Genomic DNA, 22,911 nt, shown 5'->3' on the forward strand with positions numbered 1-22,911 from the left:
AATCCACCAGCAGATGGCGACGTAGGTTTGAATGTAGTGACGCTTGGCCTTCCTCCAAGCACAGGAGGTTCATCATTGAACACGCTATAGCTATGGGTAGGACTTGCAGGTGTGGGTGAGGTGGAACCCCTCATTCTGGTTTCAAAAACATTGTAAAAATTAATCTTGATGGGGAAAAGATCTTCATGTAACTCCATTGATGTTGCGTTAAAATCTAAAAGATATTTGCTTACATTCGACACATCACACCCACTACCACAGCAGGTTGGGTCCTGAAGGGCTTGGGGGCTTCACAGAAATAGCTTGTGTTGCTGCTGCTTAGCTAAAGCCTGTACATTCCACATTAGATACAGTTACCAAATATTTCAGTACCATTTCAGTTCCAGTACATTGGTGTGAACACTTGACTACCAATAATGGACTAATTCCGTAATAATAGGCTATACTTAGAATTTGACTTTTTTCAGTGTCTCAATTTTGCAGCTTTTCATTAGGAAAGAGCTTTTTTTTTACACTGCTTGTTTAATGGGTAAATCCTTTTTGTGACATGGATTGCTTCAAAGGCACATTATCCCTTAGATGATGAGAATGTTTCTTTGATCACTCATTCATAAACTAGCTCCTTGAAGGGATAACACCCACTGGTTGACTACATGCTTTTGGAAACCCTCTACAAAGTGCACCGGTTACGTTGCTCATATTTTTTTATCGACACTTTGGATATTCAAAAAAATGAGCTGATGGTCAGGAAGTCAAAATAAGAATGCACTGTCTTTGTTAATAAGGAAATATTCATGAAAAGATCAAATTGAGAATGGGCAGCAAACGTTTTGAAAACTCTACCTTTAAGTACTGACGTTGTTATGTGAGTTGAAAATGTTGGATATTGCACTTCACTTAAAAAAATGCTTGCTATTGCTTACGTCTTAAAATGGCTAATGTTGATTTATGGATTAAGCAATGATTTCACTGTGATTTTAAGACTGTTTTATTAAGCATGGTGCCTGAACACCATGTTGACATTGTCAAATGAAATAGGCCTATTATTTAATTGCATGGTCCAGCTCTTACATGACGAGTGATCTGTGCAGCCTGTCTGCCATTACTTGATTCAAGATGAGTTCACATCTACAGTATGTAAAAAAACCTCCATGAAAATAGGTAACTATGTTTACATAGAATTTATATAGTGGAACATAAAAATACTGATTGTATTTCATTAATTAAATCTCTACAACTCTGCTGGTATATGGTTTCACTTGATCAATTTCTACAGCCTATATAGGCTAAATATAGTCTTACCGGTAATTTAGATTTATAATAATGTACATGTCATGCTACAACCTACCCCACCCTTCTTTAAAAATGTGTTTTCAATATCTACACTACAAGTGGAATTCCAGAGCTCACAGCTCGTACAGTTAATAGCTTACAGAACTAAACCTAGCATGGCACTCAAAGTGCACGAAAATAATGCATTTCAGCAATGTTATACATAAAATACTATCTTGTGCAGTACAGTACAGATGAAAGATAGTTATATTACATTCCATTACATTATGGTCATAATAACTAATAAAGTCATTGAGTCATATAGTCCTTGAAATGTCCAATGGGTCCAGTGCTGACATCACTGGCGTGAAAAAGGACCAGTTAACACCAAGCCCTCTTTGAAACAAACAAACAAACAAACAAACAAAAACAGTGGCAACCAAAATGCCTTTCATTACAATCGAATGATAATGAGCAGTGTCGTACTGTACACTTATTTTTGAGGCCGCATGCAGTCACATCTCAAACCCTCCACAAAAAGGTCCTTCTCCTTGCACTCCTCCCTCCATCAAATATCAACATTAGAAATTGTCCAAGCACAGCAGTGTACACGACAGTAGATGAGATTGAAGATGACGTGGGCCAATATAAATGTTCCCTCCAGTTGAATCGGTACGGTCAATTGTCCGAGAAAAGTCCTTCGCAGTACACAAAACGATGAGCCTGAAGATGACACAGGCCACTATTCATATTCCCTCCATCAAATCTCGACGAGAAACCTTTCCGAGAACAGACCAGACCGGCCACTTCAGCAGTACACACACCAGTAGATGAGGTTGAAGATGATGTAGGACCCGGGGAAGATCATGCGGGAGTAGGTGTCGATGGTGTGGGTGTTCTGGATGATGTTGAAGCTCCAGATGCCCTTCTTCTTGCCGCTGGCAGAGTAGTCGCTGTCCAGGGACAGGTGCACCACCATGCGCTCCTGCTGCTGCTGACGGCTGTCCTGGCTGTCCCGGTGGTGGTGGTTGTCGGGGGGCATGGCCATGGGCGCCCGCGTGTAGCCCGCCAGGCTGTTGGTGTCCGCCTCGCTGTACGTGCCGTCCAGCATCATGGTCTTGGTGTGGGACAGGCCGCAGGTGCACGGTAAGGACTGCAACACATGGTTAACGGATTAATCAGGAAGCATATCGTATCAGGAAACATGCACACTAAGACAGAATATACATGCAGATACACAGAAAGGACTGCAACTCATTGGTAACGTTATCAGGAAGCATATCATATCATGAAACATACTCTTTAAGACAAAATATATAAACTTATTGGCCACCCAATGGGAATCCTTCCTTTCACGCGCAAAGACCCAGTGTGCAATCTGAAATCGAATGAAAAATCTCTTAAGGAACATTCAATTTTCTACTGTGGGGGACCTGCAGTATAGTGCATAGTACTACACACTGATGAAGGCTTAAGGGCAGAAACTTGTTTTTCCTCAAAAATGTATTTCCTCTTTAAGTTTGAAGTTATTTTTGAGCACGCAGTTATTTATTTTACTCAAGAAGTTGAGTGCTGCCCAATACTTGAGGACCTGCAGTATAGGTAACTGGAACAACCTCTTGAACTTTGCCTCACAGTAACAAACTTAGGAACCTCCGAATGAAGAGCTCTTTTCCAAAACGCTATATACACCATTTTTGACGTTTCGCATTTTAATATTGGAATTGACTGTTAAGAAGTCCTATAATCAATGTGTGAATTCTTGCCATTGAAATGTTTTGAGAACATACTTTAAAACCTCTATAAAAATGCATTTTGCAATGCATTTCAATGGAATGCCCAATACAAAAATGTAAATTTCCCAACATTCTATAAAATGGATATATCTCATTTTGGAAAAGAGCTCTTCAAATGTTCTTTGAGGAACTGTAATCTTTACAGTGTGGAGAATCTCTGCGGAAGTTTGCTGGGGAACCTCAGGGCTCTTCCTAGAACTAATTTGGGTTCCTTTGAGAACTTTACAGTAGCAGCTAAAGGCATGTGACATTTTGACTGTGTGGGTTGAAACCTGTTGGCCGTTTTCTCCATAGTCTACTAAAGTATGCCTCAGCATTAAACAAAGGGTATTTATTAATTACCCCTTGTTTCCATCCACATTGTAGGTCACATGGATGTATTCTATGTCTTTAAGGTAGATGAAGATGTTCTCACCTGTGCCCTGGCTCTCGCATTTTCCCGCATTTTCCTGTCTTTCCCGTCCTTCACAGTTGTCAGGTAGTTCACGGCAGCATACTCAAGCACAGAAAGGAAGACAAACACGAAGCTGACCCACAGGTAGATGTCCACAGCCTTGATGTAGGAGACGCGCGGCATGGAGGCGTTCACTCCAGTGATGATGGTGGACATGGTCAGCACTGTGGTGATGCCTGGAACGTAATGTGAGAGCGAGGCTTAGAAAAGTGGTTGACAAAGTATGGAGTGCAAGGCTGCACTACTGGGAATAGGCATATAGCAGTGGGGTGCAACAAACATTACATTACATTACATTGCATTTGGCAGACGCTTTATATCCAAAGCGACTTTCAAAAGAGGACATAATCAAGCCAACATCACAAGCAAATACAAAGTGCACAGGAGATATACAGAACAAGTGCAGTTGCGGGGTTAGTATTTTTATTTTTTATTTTTTTATATAGAGTAAATAACGAGTACACACACACACAAACTAAACTAAACATCATGCCAGGAGTCTGCCCTGGGGCAAGGCCAGCTCAAGCATTAGTCTAGTAGATACTCTCGAAAGAGGAAGGTCTTTAGTTGTTTCAAACAGGATGAGCTTTGTCAGTATTTTCCATCTTTAGTAGTAGCCTCCTCAGTAACTACAATGAAAAAAAAGAAATTGTCTTGTGTATTTATTGATGCAATGTGCATACAATCCAAGTAAGATGGAGGAAGAGGGAACTGGAACCTTTTGATCCATTTTGTTATACAGAACAGCTGGGGGAGAAAAGTGTTTCTCCTGAAAGCATAACAGTTTGAGAACCTCTGGTTTTAGACAAGTTTTTAAAAGATACTCTGGAGTCAGCTTGTTTGTTTTGACAAAAGTAAACCTGGCTCCATGACCATAATAACCCATGAATGACAATAATTAGGTTAATATGTACAGTACCTAACCATTTACCTCCAAAATCAGAAATGATCCCACCAATACCAAACTGGCTAATTTGAGTCTGCTATTTACCTGGAAGCCATACAGCCTCCACTAGAGGTCAGCAGACAAGTCATTCCTTCCATACAATAGTTCCCCCCCTCAGATGATTCTTCATTTTGTGGTTGTGGCAGAGGTCTCCAAATGTTACGTCTGAAATGTGATACAGTAATGTTTAAAGGTGCACTGTGTAAGATGGTGGCCAAAATAGGTATTGTAACTATCTCCTTGAAATTGTGCTGCCTATTGCCAAATTTGATATTTTCATGACTATTTACTAAGTAATAAACTAGTATTGACTAGTGTGACCAAAGTAAAGAAAGTCTTTCAGCTAAAAATGCCTATTTCTGGAAATTCAAAATGGAGGACCATGGAGAAGATCCCCCTTTTCATGTAGGCCTATTAAAAATGTACTTTTCCCAGTCTTAATGAATACTTATAATTTGATGGTGGTGGTGGTAAGTATTCATGAAAAGGGTAGCATTTGTGAATGGGCAGCATGAATTCTGAAAATAAACTACTAAAAATATCACACAGTGCACCTTTAAGCTTAAGTGTTTTCACCATTAGAACCATGAGGGAATCTTCTTAATTAACAATTCTTGGCCCTAATCGACTGAAGTCATACCCAAAGACACTCTGGCAGGCACAGCCCGCCTGTCGATCCAGAAGGACACCCAAGACAGCATGACCATCAGCGTAGCGGGGAAGTAGGTCTGCAGCAGGAAGAAGAATATGTGGCGTCGCAGAGTGAAGTTGATGAAGAGCCTGTTGTACCAACCTGTGGAGACCAAGAGAAGTAAAGTCACACCACAGAAGAAAGAGAACACTGTGGGGCCTCAGAGGACGACAGAGAGAAAACCACCGTATTCCTCATATGTTCCCCCTAAGAAATAAGATCTGTTGACGTCTGATCTCTTTCTCCTACAACTATCTTCTGTCTTCTGAGAAAAGGTGCAAATGAGGACATGAAGATTTTATTTGCGAAATGTATTCACAAAATTAAGAAGTACTGTATGCAAGTTAAAGTTGGCCAATATTGGACATAGACTGTATTTGTTTTTTTATTAGACATTGATTCTGAGAATTAAAGTAACAGATTTGAAACAAAGGCCTTCTGAATCTCACTCATTTCTGTTGTCTCCAAAAGTAATAGAATAGACACTGAGCCCAACACTATCCGAATGCATTCAATCTCATCTCATACTTCTGGAAGATTAAGTCTAAACAAAAAACATTTTTGAATTGCTTTCAACACAATAAACAACTCTCGACCAAAACACTATACACCCATTTTTTTAATGATTTGTTTTTTGTGTATCACAATATCCCTATTTTCATGTAAATCAGAGACTGCCCCACTCAGTATTTTTCCTTCTTTGATGGTGAAACGCACCAGAGCAACACAAACACCCAAGCCGCACCCTGAGAAACAGTGTCTGTACCACCTCAAGAGGATAAGAAAGTTCAAAGTTCCATCAAGAGATGGAGAAGTCCTTCTAAATTACCACAACTGAATCAGTGATTACTGGTCTGGAAACACAACAACTTGGTATGGATATTGCACCACTCAGGATAAGGTTAATTCCTTAATTTCCCCCCGGGGATCAATAAAGTTACTCTACTACTACTACCACTAAGGTAGCCCTGTAGAGTAGTGCAGTCTGCAGAAAAAAATAATTGGGACCATCCTTCCAGGGCTACAAGAGATGTACTCGAGAAGAGCAAAGACACGGGCATAAAGGATGATGAAAGGCACCTTCCATCCCCAGCCATTCTACGTATACTTGAAAGGCTGCCCTCAGGGAAACGACCACGTTCGATACAATGCAGACAGAGAGCTTGCACAAGAGTTTCTTCCCTCAAGTCATCCACTTTTTTAATTCCTAGGACATTGTTTTTTTCTTTTGTTATTATCATTCCCCCTTTTAATTATTATTTATTATTTTACACAGCAAATAGCAGTTGCAACCTTCATTTCATTGCCAATTGAGCCAGCATAAGACAGCATGTGACAAATAAAAACATCTTGTATCTTGTTTGATCACTGATCTCTGTTCTGGAAAAATCAAGAAATAACACTACCCCAGTTATGATTTCCCCGATGATATCTAAAAACCGAGTTTTAAAAAAGATTTTGCAGTACGAAAATTGCATTTATAATGTTTGGGAAAAGAACACTGAATATAAAGTAGCCTATTGTTGTGGCAATGCCCTAGGCTACTATGTAGATCTAGACCTATATAATATGGTAAATTATAAATCTGCATTGTCCTGATCTGGTGTTGCAGATCTTATCTGGGTGCTATACAGTACACTCTTCTGGAAGAAAAAGCCCCGACAAGCATATTTTATTAATGTTGCAGAGGAAAAATCCCACACACTGTCCTCATTTGCAGAATTTTAATTGCGTCGTTTCAGTCTACTGACCTCCCACTAGCAACTTGCTTGATGATGGTCTGTAGACAGAAAGATCAAAACTTAAAGCTCTGCCAATGTAGACAGTGTGCAGGAGCTAATCTCTGTAACACTGATGAGCCTGTGGGTCTCCTACACCACTGTACTATGTTCCCAAATACTTAAAGGGACACTGTGTGAGATTTTTAATTGTTTATTTCCAGAATTCATGTTGCCCATTCACTAATGTTACCTTTTTCATGAATTCTTACCACCACCATCAAATTCTAAGTATTCATTATGACTGGAAAAATTGCAGTTTTCATACATGAAAAGGGGGATCTTCTCCATGGTCCGCCATTTTGAATTTCCAAAAATAGCCATTTTTAGCTGCAAAAATGACTCTACTTGGACCATACTAGAAAATATTTGTTTATTACTAAGTAAACTTTCATGTAAAGATCAAATTTGGCAATAGGCAGCCCAGTTTCAATGAGCAGCATAGTCGCAGTACCTTTTTTGACCATTTCCTGCAGTGTACCTTTAGTGTTTTAGACATGCATTATCTCTTTTAAGTCATCTTGTTTGGTCCAGCACCTGTACCACTGATGTGCATGCATTCTCTGCTTTCTTGAATCTCCCTACCACACCTGACCAAAGGAGGTGTGCAAGACGACCTCTAAAACAGGCTATATTGTTGTGGCTAGCCATATGGCAATGGATAAAACTGAGCTCACATGGGCTGTGCAATTCTTATATGGCACCTAGTATAAAAATGTGTCCCATTCCCCCTTTTCCTCATATAAAGTACATGGATGGCAGGCAAACACATTCTGTATACCGCAACATAAGTATTGTGCATGGCAAGTAATTAAGTGCTTACTTATATGGCCCATCCTGTGAAAGGGGCCTAGTTCTTATATATATATATTTGATAACCCTTTATAATAAGAGATGCAGAAAAAAAAACATTATAAAAGCTTAGTAAATAACTAATGATGGAAAAATCATTAACAAATGTTGGTAAATTAATGGGAAATGTTGTGTTAATATTTTAAATGATCTTATCTTATCAAACATTTACTGTTTGCTTGTAAATGAATAAAAAATACTCTGTTAAAAGGTTTGTAAAATCTTGATTACATTAATTGTAGATATTTTAATAAAACTTAATAAACAATAAAAACGTTAGTTAAGGTTTTGTTCGTCATTGTTGACATCTGTATAATACTTTTTCTGCATTTCTTATAAAGTGTTACCAATTGTTTTTTTATATATAAAGCTTGCAGAGGCATGTACATGTTTTTCTGTATCTGTTCTTTGTATCAATAACCTGTGCTGCTGTAGAAGGCAAGTCTGGAGGTGGTGTGGAACTGCTGGATGAGGAACTGAGACAGAGAGATCTTGTCGTCTGTGCTCAGAGAATCATTCCCACTCTTCCAATACAGCATGAGGTCCTCATCCGTATACGCATCTGCAATACGAGCACGTAAGCACGCACACACACACACACACACACACACACACACACACACACACACACACACACACACACACACACACACACACACACACACACACACACACACACACACACACACACACACACACACACCGAAACACAGACACAGACACAGGCACACACACGCACACACAGGCACACACACGCATACACGCACACACAGACACACACAAACACAGACACAGACACAGGCACACACACGCATACAAGCACAGACACAGACACAGACACAGACACAGACACAGACACACACACACACACACACACACACACACACACACACACACACACACACACACACACACACACACACACACACACACACACACACACACACACACACACACACACACACAAAGTCTGTCATTTCACTACAATCTGATAAAATGATTAAGTATTTCACAATGCATGAGTTTTTTTTTTTTTTTTAAAGATCCTCAGCGGATGGACGGCCTGGACACACACAGCGGAACCAATCAAAAACAGCCATTAGGTATTCCACATGATGATTACTAGATGATTAGCTATTCCACAATGCATGTGAATTTACAAAAAAGGGTCTTCATCAGTTTACTTTATATGCGTCTGCAACACACACAAAGCAGAACCAATCAAAAACATGCATTGGGTATTCTGCATGATGTACAATGTATGTCATTTTACCAAAGAAAATAACAGCGACAACCTCTTTCATGACGCTCCTCTCATATCCAACAGTTTTCTTTCCCAAACGGGTTTGTTTACTTGTGGATTTGAAAGTGGGTGTCGGGTAGAGACTCACAGCTCTCGAGCTCCAACGTGCACGTCTGCGAATCCAGAGGGAATCGACTGAAGTCCATGTTACATGCTGCCGTGACTGTCACCCTGCATAAATAATAAAACAACCCACCTAAAACAAAATAACTCACACACACATAGGCCTACCATACACAGCCGTGAAATGCATCCTCTGTGAGCAGGGGTACTGCCAAAAATCTTGACGCCCAAGAGGAATTACAGCTTTAGCAAGGCAATATCCATAGGGAAAAGATGAGCAAGTTAGCTTACTTATTTGGCGCATACTATAAACACGACCCATTTGTTACAAAACATTTGATGAGGTTATGTAGGTTTTTAAAATATGTTTTGGTTACACTTTACTTGACTCCAGTGTCATACGCATGACATAACAGTGTCAAAATAGTGTCATGATGAGTCATAAACATTATGTCAATGTCATGAACATTTTATGGAAAAGTTTGACACTGTTAAGGCTGTCTTTACGTTAACCGACTGTCACGTCTATGTTTATTTATTCCCAATGTACACATGATGTTTAATGAAAGAATTTAAAAAAAAAATGAAAGCCCATTGGGAAACTCCAACTCCCATTGTCATTGTGACACAGCACTCCACAGCACACAAGTGAACACTGCACACTGCACACAACGAAATTGCATTTATGCCTCACCCGTGCAAGGGGGCAGCTCTCAGTGGCGCCCCATGGGGAGCAGTGCGCTGGGACGGTACCATGCTCAGGGTACCTCTGTCATGGAGGAGGATGGGGGAGAGCACTGGTTGATTACTCCCCCCACCAACCTGGCAGGTCGGGAGTCGAACCGGCAACCTCTGGGATGCAAGTCTGACGCCCTAACCGCTCACCCATGACTGCCCTTTATGACACGTTCTTGACTGTGTTTTGACACTCAGCCAGTGCAGACATTCTTCCTAGGTACTTTTAAAACATTATATTAATAGCCGTCAAATGGGCCCCTGTCACTGCCAGAGCCTTACTGCAGGAACACACTGAAAATGACAAAAGCGGCAAAGTGGGGCAGGCAAAGTGCAAGCATTCCGACATCCAAATTGGCTTAAGAGGCTGCCGACAACCACGGCATCATAGCTCCTTACCATAGGGTTACCATAATGTTCACTTAAGTTCAACTACAATATGTTGCTCTTGTGCCCAAAATACCTCCTGACACAAACTTCTTGCCTTTGAAAAAAAGGTTGATAAACACTGCCCTGAATTGTAACTACGAATTCATTTTGCTCATCACTAGTGGTTACACTGACCTCAAGCTGTAGAGGACGTGGCCGTCAGGGTAGACTCTCAGCATGATGTTGTCCGTGGTGGTGTCGTGGATGAAGGACCTCTTGGAGTGGACGAAGAAGACGTCGGGCACCCAGATTTTCTTGACGAGCCGCCCGTCGAAGGTCATGCTCTTGTTGGTGGTGCTGGGAAACGACAGACGCTCGTCCTTCCAGTAGTGGCGCAGGTACAGGGTCATGGTGAAGTCCTGCGGACACAGAAGGGGATTCACATCACAGACAGAGTTGGGTAATGCCGCTTCAGAAGTTGTACAATCCTGCACTACTACCACTATTTATTCCAGCCATGTTTCTTCAATTAACTGGTGCAGTGAATGACACAAATAGTGGGTGCAGGATTATAACTTCTGAAGCCAGATTACCCAACACTGATTACAGAGAATTGAAGCACCAAAAAACTTGTCTGGCATTTGTAAAGATAAAAATGCTAAAGTGTGTTTGGCATTCATGCATGTGACATGAAACTTTGTTGAAATAATAATGGGGCTGTCATAAGTCAATTAAACTACAAACCCCAACTCCGGTGAAGTTGGGACGTTTGGTAAACTGAGAATAAAATCAAAATGCTATCATTTTCAAAACATTCAATACATTCCTTAGATGGAGAATAGTGAAAAGAGAACATAGTAAGTGTTAAAACCGAGAAAAAATATTGTTTTAGGGGACATATGTACTCATTTCTAATTTGATAACTGCAACACGTCTCACATAAGTTGGGACGGGGATCAGTGAAATGTTATAAACATCCAAATAAGACAAAACAACAAGTAAGAACATGTCAAAATGAATTGTACTGATGAACAATTTGAGTGTCCAGGTAGGCCTATAAGACAATCGCGGAGAGGCTGAGTCACTCAGAATTAAAGATGCAGAGGGAACAATTACCATAGTTATTACATAAAGTTTTGAATTCCCTTGATATACTGCGATTGAGTGTATATAAGACATATTTTTGTCATTAAAATCATTGTATAGGTTCATGACATCATGAAATATATATTGGCTGTACTCTCGCTCTACCACCCCGAGAATTACAGCTAGTGAAAACTTGACCATATTAAGGACGCTTCATGTGTGCAAATCATAGAGGGGTTTAACATTCTCCTTCGCACCCGAGCTCACTTGAAATAGACCAAGAAGACATGGGAAACTGTCCTTTGCTTACAGAAGTAAGCAGAAGTCAATTCTTTTTGAAAATAATAGAGTCTTGTACATCCTGTGCTACAGTGAAAATGGACCATGCAACTTGTGTTAGTGCTAACTTCAAAAGTCAGCCTCTATGATGGCATGGGGGTGCAGTAGTACATTGGTTACGCTGTTTAACTCACCTGTAGAATTGAATACAGTACTGAATGAAATAAATGGTTTTTAAACAGCATGAAAAGTCACTCGTGCATTATATTTTGAAGGGAGATCTTCGATTACTGCCACATAGTAAGGACAAATTGCATTCTCTACCATGTTTTATCAGTTTAACTCAAACATAAGGACCAGCAGGACATAAAATGGCTGGCTTTTGGTCAAGACCTGTCACACTGTAAGCACTACAGAAAGGAAAACATTGCAAACCATGACAAGGAATACATCTACCATTTAAGCTGTTGAAATCATGTCCAAGATAGGAATCAAAACTGTTTTTATATAAAATCATCTCATCGGTTAATGCTATTAACTGTTAAGTGTTGTCTTATGTTTTGTTTTCAGTTTTCCTCGACATTTGCTGCCTTTTATTGTCCCCATCCCAACTCTTTTGAGAAGCGTTGGATTTACATATTAATGATTATCCCCCAAAACAATAATTTTGGTCAGTTTTGATGGCTAATATGTTTTCTTTGTACCGTTCTCCGAATAATGTCAGAACCAGACTTTTTGACAATGGCAGTATTTTGTTATTATTCACAATTAACCTTGCGTCCCAACTTCTATGGAGTTGGGGTTTGTACACACATTCAACTTCTTAAGAACAGGTTGTATTGTCAAAGATTACAATTGGGCAGATGGATTTGGATCAACATGTAGAAGGTTTCACCACCAAAATTACAAATCCACTGGCAAACAATTTGCATGCTGCTTCACCACTGATATGTTTCCTGTCACTGTCACATGTTTTCAAATGACACTCAACGTTCTGCAGCAGGTACAAAGTCATGGTGAAGTCCCAAGCCATACAGAAGGGCACTTGCATCAGCAGCACAGTGTACAGTGTACAGTACAGCATTGCCCCATGCAGAAATGCAATCAAGTCTTGGTCTTGCATCAGTTGCATTAGTACAACAGCACCAAAACTTGATTGCATTTCAGCAAATAAAATACTAAAGTATATGAACAATGGGGATGGGGGCCTTTAATGGGGATGGGGCCTTGGCCGTGACTTGAAACGGTTGGGGAACTGTACTGTTGTGCCTGGGACCCAGGTTCGACTCTGGTCCGAGGTCATTTCTCAGTCCTCCCCCATCTCTCTCTCTCTCTCTCTCTCTCTCTCTCTCTCTCTCTCTCTCTCTCTCTCTCTCTCTCTCTCTCTCCCACTCATTCATACTCCAAATAAATGAAGGCTTAACCCCACTCCAAAATAGTAGGATCAGTCATGTAAAGTGGTTCACCACTGGATCTACATCCTGCTGTCCACCACTGCCCCAATACCCTAACACTGTTGGGACATTTGCCTTTGTTATGGAAATACTAGCAAATAAGTAAATAAATATAAATAAGTAAAAAAGTCTCAATTTCCTAAAGTCGCTGAAAAAGTGTCCGAATTAGCATTGATGGCATTTCTTTGAACTCATTTATTCTGAATTCAGCAAAATCCTCAGTTGCCCTCCTTTAATAGCATGCATGGACAGATAACACCCAACTGACCCTCATTTTGGTCTAATTTCTAACAGCAGGGCGCTCTAATCACATTACCAGAGTAAGGACACATGGCTTTGAAGTCAACATAAAAACATGATTTAATATGAACAGCTCTTTTCCAAAGTCATACTACAGTAGATATCCATTTTACGGTCCAGCCATTGTGTTTTATTGTGCTACCCGCTTCAAAGTATCCCGTAACAGAGGCCTAACCCAAAGTCAAGCCCTGATCCTAACTCCTAGAGGTGCTACTGCACTGTAAAACATTTCAGACATTTAATAGTAAAAAGGTAAGTTTCCCTGTTGCCATAAGTTTGTAAGTTAACTCAACTTGAGAAAGCCTTGACTTGAGTTAAGGCAGCAGGGCAACTTACTTTTTACGTTTAACTGGCTTGCAATGTTTTACTACGTTTTGGGCTGGTTTGGTAGGATAGCTCACACGGAAGTTTAGGTAAAAATGGCAAGACACCGGCATACCATGTCCACTTCTGATATGCTGTCCAGACTCTCCACCTGCACATCCACACCAACTGGCACGGCCGGACCTGAAGAAACAATGTGGAAGAAAAATAAATGATGATAATACATTTTATTTGTTACATGGTGCCTTTTAGGTTCCCTAAAATTCTCCCTCAAAAATGTTAAATGATTTCAAATCTATATGCTATGTTCTTGAATTGTGTTTTCAAATTTAGTAAACAGAAGATCAGAGTCCGGTATGAATGTGGGTGGTTTGCAGGTAAACACTTTGCAAATACTGGTACTGGAGCGAGCACCGCCACCGTTCTGATCGGCCTGAAAACCATAATGAATATATACTACTTGTGCACAAAATACCATACAAATCTGACAATCTGTGTCCATTGGTATTCAGAGCTCACAGGTTGTTTAATGGACGGCAAGTGTTTATTTAAATAGTCTGACAGTTGGTGGTAGGCGGCCTGTCCGCAAACCCACACAGAAAACATATTACAAAATGATTCCTATATGGACTATATGACACATATGACCCATTATGATACTACTGGACCCATTCCTCATATACTGTACATGTAAGGCAGACATACACATTCCAAACACGGCAACATAAACATTGTAGGTCAAATGGAATGTATATGAGTGCTTATTTATATGGCTGAATTCTCTTAAGATCCTCTAAACCTTGAATATAGGCATGTATATTTTATATGTATGTATTTAAGCTAGTATATAGCAGTTACTCTTATCAGTCCTCTGCGAGTACTAAGTATCTGAAAATTCTGGTGTCCTGAGGCCACCCTTTCATTTGGGATTACTGCACTGCCTATGACCTGTGGGCGCCATTGCATCACACAGCCCTGCAGGTGTAATTTCGTGCCTGTGCCTGAGCCTGGCTGGTCTCTGCTTATGCCTGCTTATGTAACTCTTGGAGAGTGGGGAGAGCCCTTCTATTAGTCTTCATGTGATGATACCTCGCCGCCCGCCCGCCCGCCGTCAGGGTATTAACTCGCACTCAGCTGCCAGCTGTGGCAACCTCTCATCCCCGCCGCCCGCCGTACGCCATATGTCACCCATCAAGGCCCGTTCAGACTGTACATCCCTCTGGATGCGTTAAAAACACACTTCTCCCCAAATGTTTCACCCCCTTACTTTTGTATAAAAACTGATTTCTTTTTCATTCCACAGAGATTTTTTTTTTCAAATGAATCTTGTTGGATCCTTGAAAATAAGAAAATAAGATGATTTTTTAAAGTGAATGCATCGTTTGAAATGGATGAGAGGAGCCAGCTTGGCCACACCGACTTGGTTGTGAAATGTTGTGCAGCATCACAGGAGGCATGCGCAGGCCCAGCTGAGGATGACAACTCTGACAGTATACCACTAAATAAACATGATAACGCAGGGAGAGGTCTGTGAAATTGCATTCTATTGATCCACTTCCTCAATCATCTGACACGAAATTTGACTTTTTGATTTTTTTTTTTCATGGATCCAGACACATGGAAGTCATGTGAATGCCATCTTGAGATGGAATGGAAACACGCCAGGTGGTAGGCTATAGCCTTCTAGTTTCGAAAAACACTGATTTGGAAGAACACCTCTTCACCCAACAAACAGTAACAATTTTACAATATTTCACAGTCAATTCATGTTTAAAAGAGAAAATCCATGGAATAAAAAGGATGGAATGCAGTATCAGCTGAGCTGCGTACACTCTACTGACAGTTGTGGCCCTGTTGCCCCATTATGTAAGTTTTGAACTTTTCCATTTGGATTTAAGTTGCATTTGAGTGCAATTTTGCTCACGTGACTACCCCATTGGCTAGAAGTATGCAGAAAAGCTATAGTTTCTAAATCCCTTTAGTTCCGATAGACACACAGACATACGTACAGACACACAACCAGACAGACAAACAGATACACACACACACACACACACACACACACACACACACACACACACACACACACACACACACACACACACACACACACACACACACACACACACACACACACACACACACACACACACACACACACACACACACACACACACACACACACACACACACACACACACACACACACACACTTTGTTAATCGGTGCATAGCACATAGGGGGGCGTGCCTCTTCCAGGTTCTGACAAACAAACGTTTCTTTCACTCTTTTATTAATTAGTAAAGTGTTAAGTCTTGCCCAGTCTAGTCCACTGTTCGTGACATGACGTGGCACATCTGCTCTGAAGAGGAGAGATCCTATATATATAGCTGGTTAACAGCTGTCGGACGCGGAGGTCCAAGCGGGTCAAAAGATTGGTGGTGAAGTTAATCCATTTGGTCATCAAAAAAGGGAAAAAAAAGCCTCCCATCAGTGTAATCTCCCCAAGTCACCCCAGCTCAACGCTCCATCTATCTATCTATCCTTCTCCAGATGGCCCAGCCACAGCCACATAGGCCATGGTGGTTGAATCAGCAGTAAAGTGCGTTCTTCTTGGCTTAAAGGTGATCTGTGTGATATTTTTTTAGCAGTTTCTTTCCAGAATGCATGCTACCCATTCACAAATGTTACCTTTTTCACAAACGTTCAGTCAAATTCGTATTCATTATGACTGAGAAAATTGCACTTTTCGACGTAACTCTGCATATTTGTGGCAATGAATATTTATGAAAGACTTTATGGTTTATGGTTTTAGAAAGGATTTTAAGATCCATTGCTCAACAGTCTTGATTAATCTCTTTTGGGTTTTGTTGGTAACCCTCAGCAGCACCAAATGGTTCACGGCTTGATTACACAGAGATAACAAACAAGCTATCCAAAGGCCAACACAGAGTTGCAATAAAAGCCCGTTTGTTTGCATCACCATGTCATTCTGAGCACTTGACGAAAGCAGCTAGCTGCTAAGGAAAAGTGTAAACAGAATGCTTAATCACCCCATCCTCTGTGACGAAAACCACATCTCAGCTTAACGTATCTGTAAGTAAGATCCCTTTTATGTTGAACAACTACAACATGTACTGTGTGTATACAGCTTCAAACAGAAAGCCCTCCTCCCTCTTCTAAAAGATCTCCTTGAGGCATCATCGACATCTACTCTACTACAAAAAATCCCCAGAGGAAGTCTTTCTCTGCTGACTGACGCCTGGGGACACTGACAGTTGTGGACAGCCGCCAGACCCAGGAAAAAATAATCTGAAAGGGCCACCCTCTCAATACATACAATGTAATGGAAACGGACCGAATTCTGGGCCCCCTCTCTCCCTGGGCCAGGAAAACATACCCATTTGTCCCACCTGTCAGCGGCCTCCTGACGCTCATGGCTAAGCTTGTCAAGGCCCTGACTCAAACACACTCTTTCACACTCCTTCCCACATCACAGACGATGGCTGGTCAGACAACAACAAAACCAAGCTAGCCTGGAGGTATAGGCCTATATCTGTCTAGTGCCAAAGGAGATATAACTTTTGTGTATCTTTCTCGAAAGGTGATGATATACTGGGTAACTTTTTGAGCAATCTGTCTGGGCAATGATACTATAAGATATTGTTTCCAACTATTCCATTAGAAAATGAATTGGAGTGAAGCCAGGGAAGCTGCGGAGACATGTTTCATGCCATGGTCTGTGTATCCATCTCTTTCTTTAAAGGTGCACTGTGTAATATTTTTAGTAGTTCATTTCCAGAATTCCCGCTGTCCATTCACAAATGTTACTTTTTTAACAAATACTTACTGCCATCATTAAATTCTAAGTATTCATTATTACTGGGAAAATTCTATTTTACGTACATGAAAGGGGGATCTTCTCCATGGTCCACCATTTTGAATTTCCAGAAATAGGCATTTTTAGTGGCAAAACGTACCGTCCTTTGGCCATACTAGTAAATATTGGTTTATTATTTATTAATATTCATGAAAATATCAAATTTGGCAATAGGCAGCACAGTTTCGATGAGCACGGTGCACCTTTAAACTGTTCCCACAAGGTTGGAGGAATGGAGTTGTCTACATTTTTTGGGTATCCTGAAGCATTCAAAATTCCTTTCACTCTAACTAAGGGGCCACGCCCAACTCCTGAAAAACAAACTCACACCAAATTTCACTTTTGCCACAACGCAGTCCGAAATGTACTGTTCTCCTGGCAACCTCCAAATCCAGACTCGTCCATCAGATTGCCAGATGGAAAGGCGCGATTAATCACTCCAGAGAACGCGTCTCTACTGCTCCATTGGTGCTGTGCTTTACACCATTGCATCCGATGCGTTGCATTGATGTATGGCTGGGATGCAGCTACTCGGCCATGGAAACCCACTCCATGAAGCTCTCTGCATACTGTGCTTGGGCTAATCTGAAGGTCACCAGAAGCTGGGAGCTCTGTGGTAATTGCCTGTGCAGAAAGTCGTCCACCTCTTTGCACTATGTGCCTCAGGATCCGCTAACCCCTCTGCATCGCTGTCCTTGGCCTACTACTGAGTTGCTGTTGTTAGTGTGATGAAGTGGGTCGCACACTGGACATTAGCTCCAAAAATATAAACTTTATTTCATTTGGCCTGAGGAAGATCCCACTGTTGGATCAAAACGTTGCCGTTTATGAAAATGAAATAAAGTTTATATTTTTGGAGCTAATGCCCAGTGTGCGGACCACTTCATCACACAGTCTACAACTTTTTGTCTGGCACCTGGATAACTGTTTTGTGGATGCGCGCACCCCAACCTCCAAATGAGTTGCTGTTGTTTCCAAAGTCTTCCCTTTTCTTATAAAAATAGCTGGCAGTGATATGTGGAATATTACAGAGCGAGGAAATTACATGACTGGATTTGTTGCACAGCTGGCATCCAATGAATTTTCTATCTACCTGCATCTGTGATTTATTTTACACACCTTTGGCGAGGCCAAGTACTAAATAGGACACCCAAGGCTGATCATTTGTATAGGTGAGCGAATACTGTACTTTTGGTAATATAGTGCACAACATAATGGGAACCCACCATGTTCTGGGCCCCCTCTCTCCCTGGGCCGGGACAACATACCCATTTGTCTTCCTCAACTCCCTATCGAAGGCCTTCTGATGCCTATGGCTAAGCTTGTCAAGGCCCTGACTCAAACACACTCCTTCAGAGATCGCACATCACAGACAACGGCTGGTCAGACAACAACAAAGCAAAGCTAGCCTACAGGCACCATATCTGTCTAGTGCCAAAGGAGATCCAACTTTTGTGCATCTTTCTCTAAAAGTGATGATAAACTGCGCAATCTGTCTGGGCAACGATACTGTAAGATGTTGTTCGTTGGATTAACAGCAGATAACTTTTTTCAACCATTCTGTCAGAAAATTAATTGCAGTGAGAAGAAGCCACAGAAACAGCGGAGACATACTAGCTACATGCTATGGGCTGAGTCTCCATCCCTCTCTTTATTAATCACCTTTGCAATACAAAATCTACCTTTATAGGGGACCTCTACTCAAGGTGGGAAGGGTTTTTAAAAAAAAAGACTACTACAAAATTCCACTGGTGCAATGGTGCACACGTGCCTCTTTTCCACTGCAGGTTTTCAGTTAGGCCTACAGCTCAACACAGCGTGACTCGGTCGCCACTTTTTGCTTTTCAAATAGGCACAACACAGCTCAATCGTGAAGCAAAAAAAGTGGCGGCCGAGTCAAGTTTTGTCGAGCTGTAGGCCTACCAGAAAACTGCAGTGGAAAAGAGGCATTAGAAGACCTCTCTCTCTCACCCATACACATTCCAACAAATGTATTGATGTCTGTCTGTGTCTCTCTTGCACACGCACGCACGCACACACGCACGCATGCACGCACGCAAGCACACATGCTAGATTTTGCATGGAACTCGGATCACAATCATAGTCTAGGGGTGCTGTGTGTCAGTGGGCTAAGATGTTGCACCAAATACACGTCGGGGACCCGGGTTCGAGTCTGAGGTTATTTTCCGATCCATCTCCCATCTCTCTTCCACTCATTTCCTATCACATTCTCTGACTGTCCTGTCCAAATAAAGGCATAAAATCTCATTAAAAAAAGCAAACAGCCTATGCTTTTCAATACTGCCCCTCCATCAACCTAAGGCAATCTACTCTGACTTTCTCTCTTTGGAAGAAACGCCATCTTCTCTCTCTCTCTCTCTCTCTCTCTCTCTCTCTCTCTCTCTCTCTCTCTCTCTCTCTCTCTCTCTCTCTCTCTCTCTCTCTCTCTCTCTCTCTCTCTGTCCCTGTAGCCTATATCCCATGCGTATGTCCATATTACATCTTCTCATGTCCAACTCCTCTCTCAGCTTTAAAGTTCCCCCACAACATACAGTGCGAAAATCCCAAAATGTAGTCGTAAGCAACTGGACATCTTCTGTGAGCTTGACAGATTACAGCTATGCTTGACCTGGATGAATGAGGATCTTCACAGACACAACATGTTTCCATTATTTTGAAAGACATAAAACAAAACGTATCGTTTCTATGTTCTAAAAAAAGTACATTATTCGAAAAGTGTGATGGTGGGAAAAAAGCTTATCAGTCTGCAGCAAGAACAATGTAAAGCTTTGCTGTTGGGACCGTGGGATGGTGTTGTGTCTTTGTGCCATCCCCAGGGAAGTTGACAGGGGGGACAAACAGGTCTGCTATCCCGGGCCCAAGGAGAGAGGGGCCCAGAAAATAGGTACTCACAAATAGTGGTTGGGGGACAGGGCCAACGCAAGGCATAGGCAGATAAGGTGGTTGCCTAGGGCACCAAATGTCTTTGGGGGGCAAATTAACAATGCCTGGAAGTCCCACAGAATTAGAATCAGAATACTAGATCAGCAGTACTCAATCAGCTGCTCAATGCTATGTTTACAGATGCCAATTTCTAAATGCACGAAAGGGAAAGGGAGGTGCCCGCTCCGGCAGCACATACTAAAATTAAAAAGGAAAGGCTTTCCTATAGGGGAGCAAACGGACTAGAACCGGCCCTGGTGGGGTGCCCTCTCAAACGACTTTGTCCCCAGGGCCCAGCCAGAGTTGTCAGTCGGCCCTGTCCGTCTCCATCCACGTCCCAGAGAGCTGGCCTGGCACACTGTCATGTTTACTAAGGTTCACAGAGATGTCTGCTGAAGCTGGAAGACAGGGGCTTCCTCCTCCATAAGAGGCTTTGATTAGTTCCCCTTCTCAGCTGGCTACTGTTGCACGGAGAGGGCAGGGAACAACAACCGTGCCTGGCTGACTACCAATTTTTGGCATTTGCTTAAAAGGCAGATGTTATGCTTCCCCATGGTTATGTAAGTTGGTTTTACCATTGTGGCTGGTGAGCCAGACGACGTCCCTCATTGTTTTGTGCCACGTGCATGTTTTTTTCTGGACACAGACAGAGGCTTTCCTTGTGGAATTTCTGGGATATTGTTTATCCTCCATCCTCCCTTCTGTCTCAAACTCAACATGTTGAAGAGACCAAAGGACTCACTGAACTAAGAGTGAAATGAAATATTACAGTACAGTGTTCCTCAAAAAATATAGTGAAATGTATGCTTTCATAACTGAAATATGCTCTGCAAAGAGTTGGGCTTAAAAGTCCCTTTTAGTTTATATCACTACACATTTAGAATTTCCCCAAAACGCTACCTTTCTGTTTCAATAGTTTAAACTATTCTTTTTGTAGCCAAATGTGTCCAAGTAATTAGGTGTATTGTTGAACGAATCACCAAAGCCTACCTGCAAACGCCGGTCTCATTGTGAAATCATGCTCGTCCACTCGAAGTAAGTTTTCGGTTTTAACTTTTCTTGACTTGGTGGAATCTGGTGGCTTTTTGGTCAGAGGGCTGAAAATGTAAATTTTCAAAAAGTTGGTGACTTACTTCCTGAGTGATGAGAAGATAAATGTCATATAGTAATATGCACAGAAATTGTTTTGTTAAGACAACTTGATGCTTTTTAATCACAGTCTCATATAATCCAGCAATGACATGCCTTGGGTGACTTGTCTTTGCGCGGCGTCGCATTTAAACAGATGTTTGCCAGTGTCATTTCATGGTGACACCCTGGGATTAACAGAGAGTTAGTCCTTAAGCACACATTCCAAGACTTTCTGTGTCATCATCTTGTACCAACACTTAAATGACAGCTCCACTAAATCGCGTCTAAACGCAGCATTTTCAACGGTATCACTTGAGTAGGAAATGTGGCAAACAGTAATATGTTCTAGGTATTGACATCTCTGGGACATCACCATTGTATCACATGGTAAAATGAATCATATAACCGATCAACTTTATTCATTTCCATCGCCCACTTTAACGTCTGCGCGCTTTTACGCACGGTGCCGTTTGAGCGCAGAAATCTCAAGTTAATCAGTTACACAGTTGTAGCCTAACTCATTCCCCCAAACTTAGTTACAACTTAACATCCAACCTAACAACATGGAAACCTTGCCACCGCGTTCCGTTTCTGAGATGGTGGGTCCATAGAAATTAGGGTCTTTGCCACTTACGTGCCATGCTTGTGTGTATCCACAGCCCCCGTCCACCTTCTCTCTCTGTCACTTTGGTGGTTACTGCCATCGACCATAATGACGAGGAAAAGAAATAAAAACGCAATTTGTTGCAAAATCATCATGTAGGAACATTAAGGGGCTGTCATTGTGTGGCACACCCCAAATAGCCCATGTTTGGAATGATTTGGGCATAGTACTGTATTATCCTTCGGCGACCAGCGACACGTTCTGATGCGCGGCGATGAGGCGAGGCGAGTATCTCTTACGACTGTGTCACTGCCAAAGACGGACCGCGTACTGTACCTTCACATTGAGCCGAGCGCCGTATGGGCAAATTCTACTAGCACTCTGATTGGCGTGTAGTCCACCCAGCTGTTTAATCTCTGGATGGCGAGCTGCACTGGACGCCTACCACATGGCATCAACTTCCGTCGTGACCAGCATTACATTGACAGAATTTTATTAAAATGCCAAACAGATGACACTATAATGGCAAACAATTGCACAACTAAATGGGGAAAATTACAAAGAAAAACATCAACTGATGCCATCATTGGTGGTGACCACCACCACTGCCCACATCATTTTTCAGGCTTTTTTTTTTCTTTTAACCTTCAGG

General features: G+C 41.6%; 1 protein-coding gene across 1 annotated transcript; it reads right to left on the reverse strand.

Annotated features, from left to right (window-relative positions):
* Positions 1-1,784: 1,784 nt before the first annotated feature.
* On the reverse strand, positions 1,785-22,369 carry LOC134468380 (gamma-aminobutyric acid receptor subunit rho-2-like). The gene is made up of 9 exons (XM_063222306.1): positions 22,290-22,369; positions 21,515-21,621; positions 13,818-13,885; positions 10,455-10,678; positions 9,181-9,263; positions 8,211-8,351; positions 5,109-5,261; positions 3,484-3,698; positions 1,785-2,425 (listed from the first exon to the last, which is right to left on the reverse strand). The coding sequence occupies exons 1-9, from the start codon at positions 22,364-22,366 to the stop codon at positions 2,081-2,083; spliced, it is 1,413 nt and encodes a 470-aa protein (XP_063078376.1). The 5' UTR covers positions 22,367-22,369; the 3' UTR covers positions 1,785-2,080.
* Between the last annotated feature and the right edge of the window lie 542 nt (positions 22,370-22,911).

Source organism: Engraulis encrasicolus, chromosome 18 (assembly GCF_034702125.1).
Source record: "Engraulis encrasicolus isolate BLACKSEA-1 chromosome 18, IST_EnEncr_1.0, whole genome shotgun sequence".
NCBI classification, from domain to species: Eukaryota; Metazoa; Chordata; class Actinopteri; order Clupeiformes; family Engraulidae; genus Engraulis; species Engraulis encrasicolus.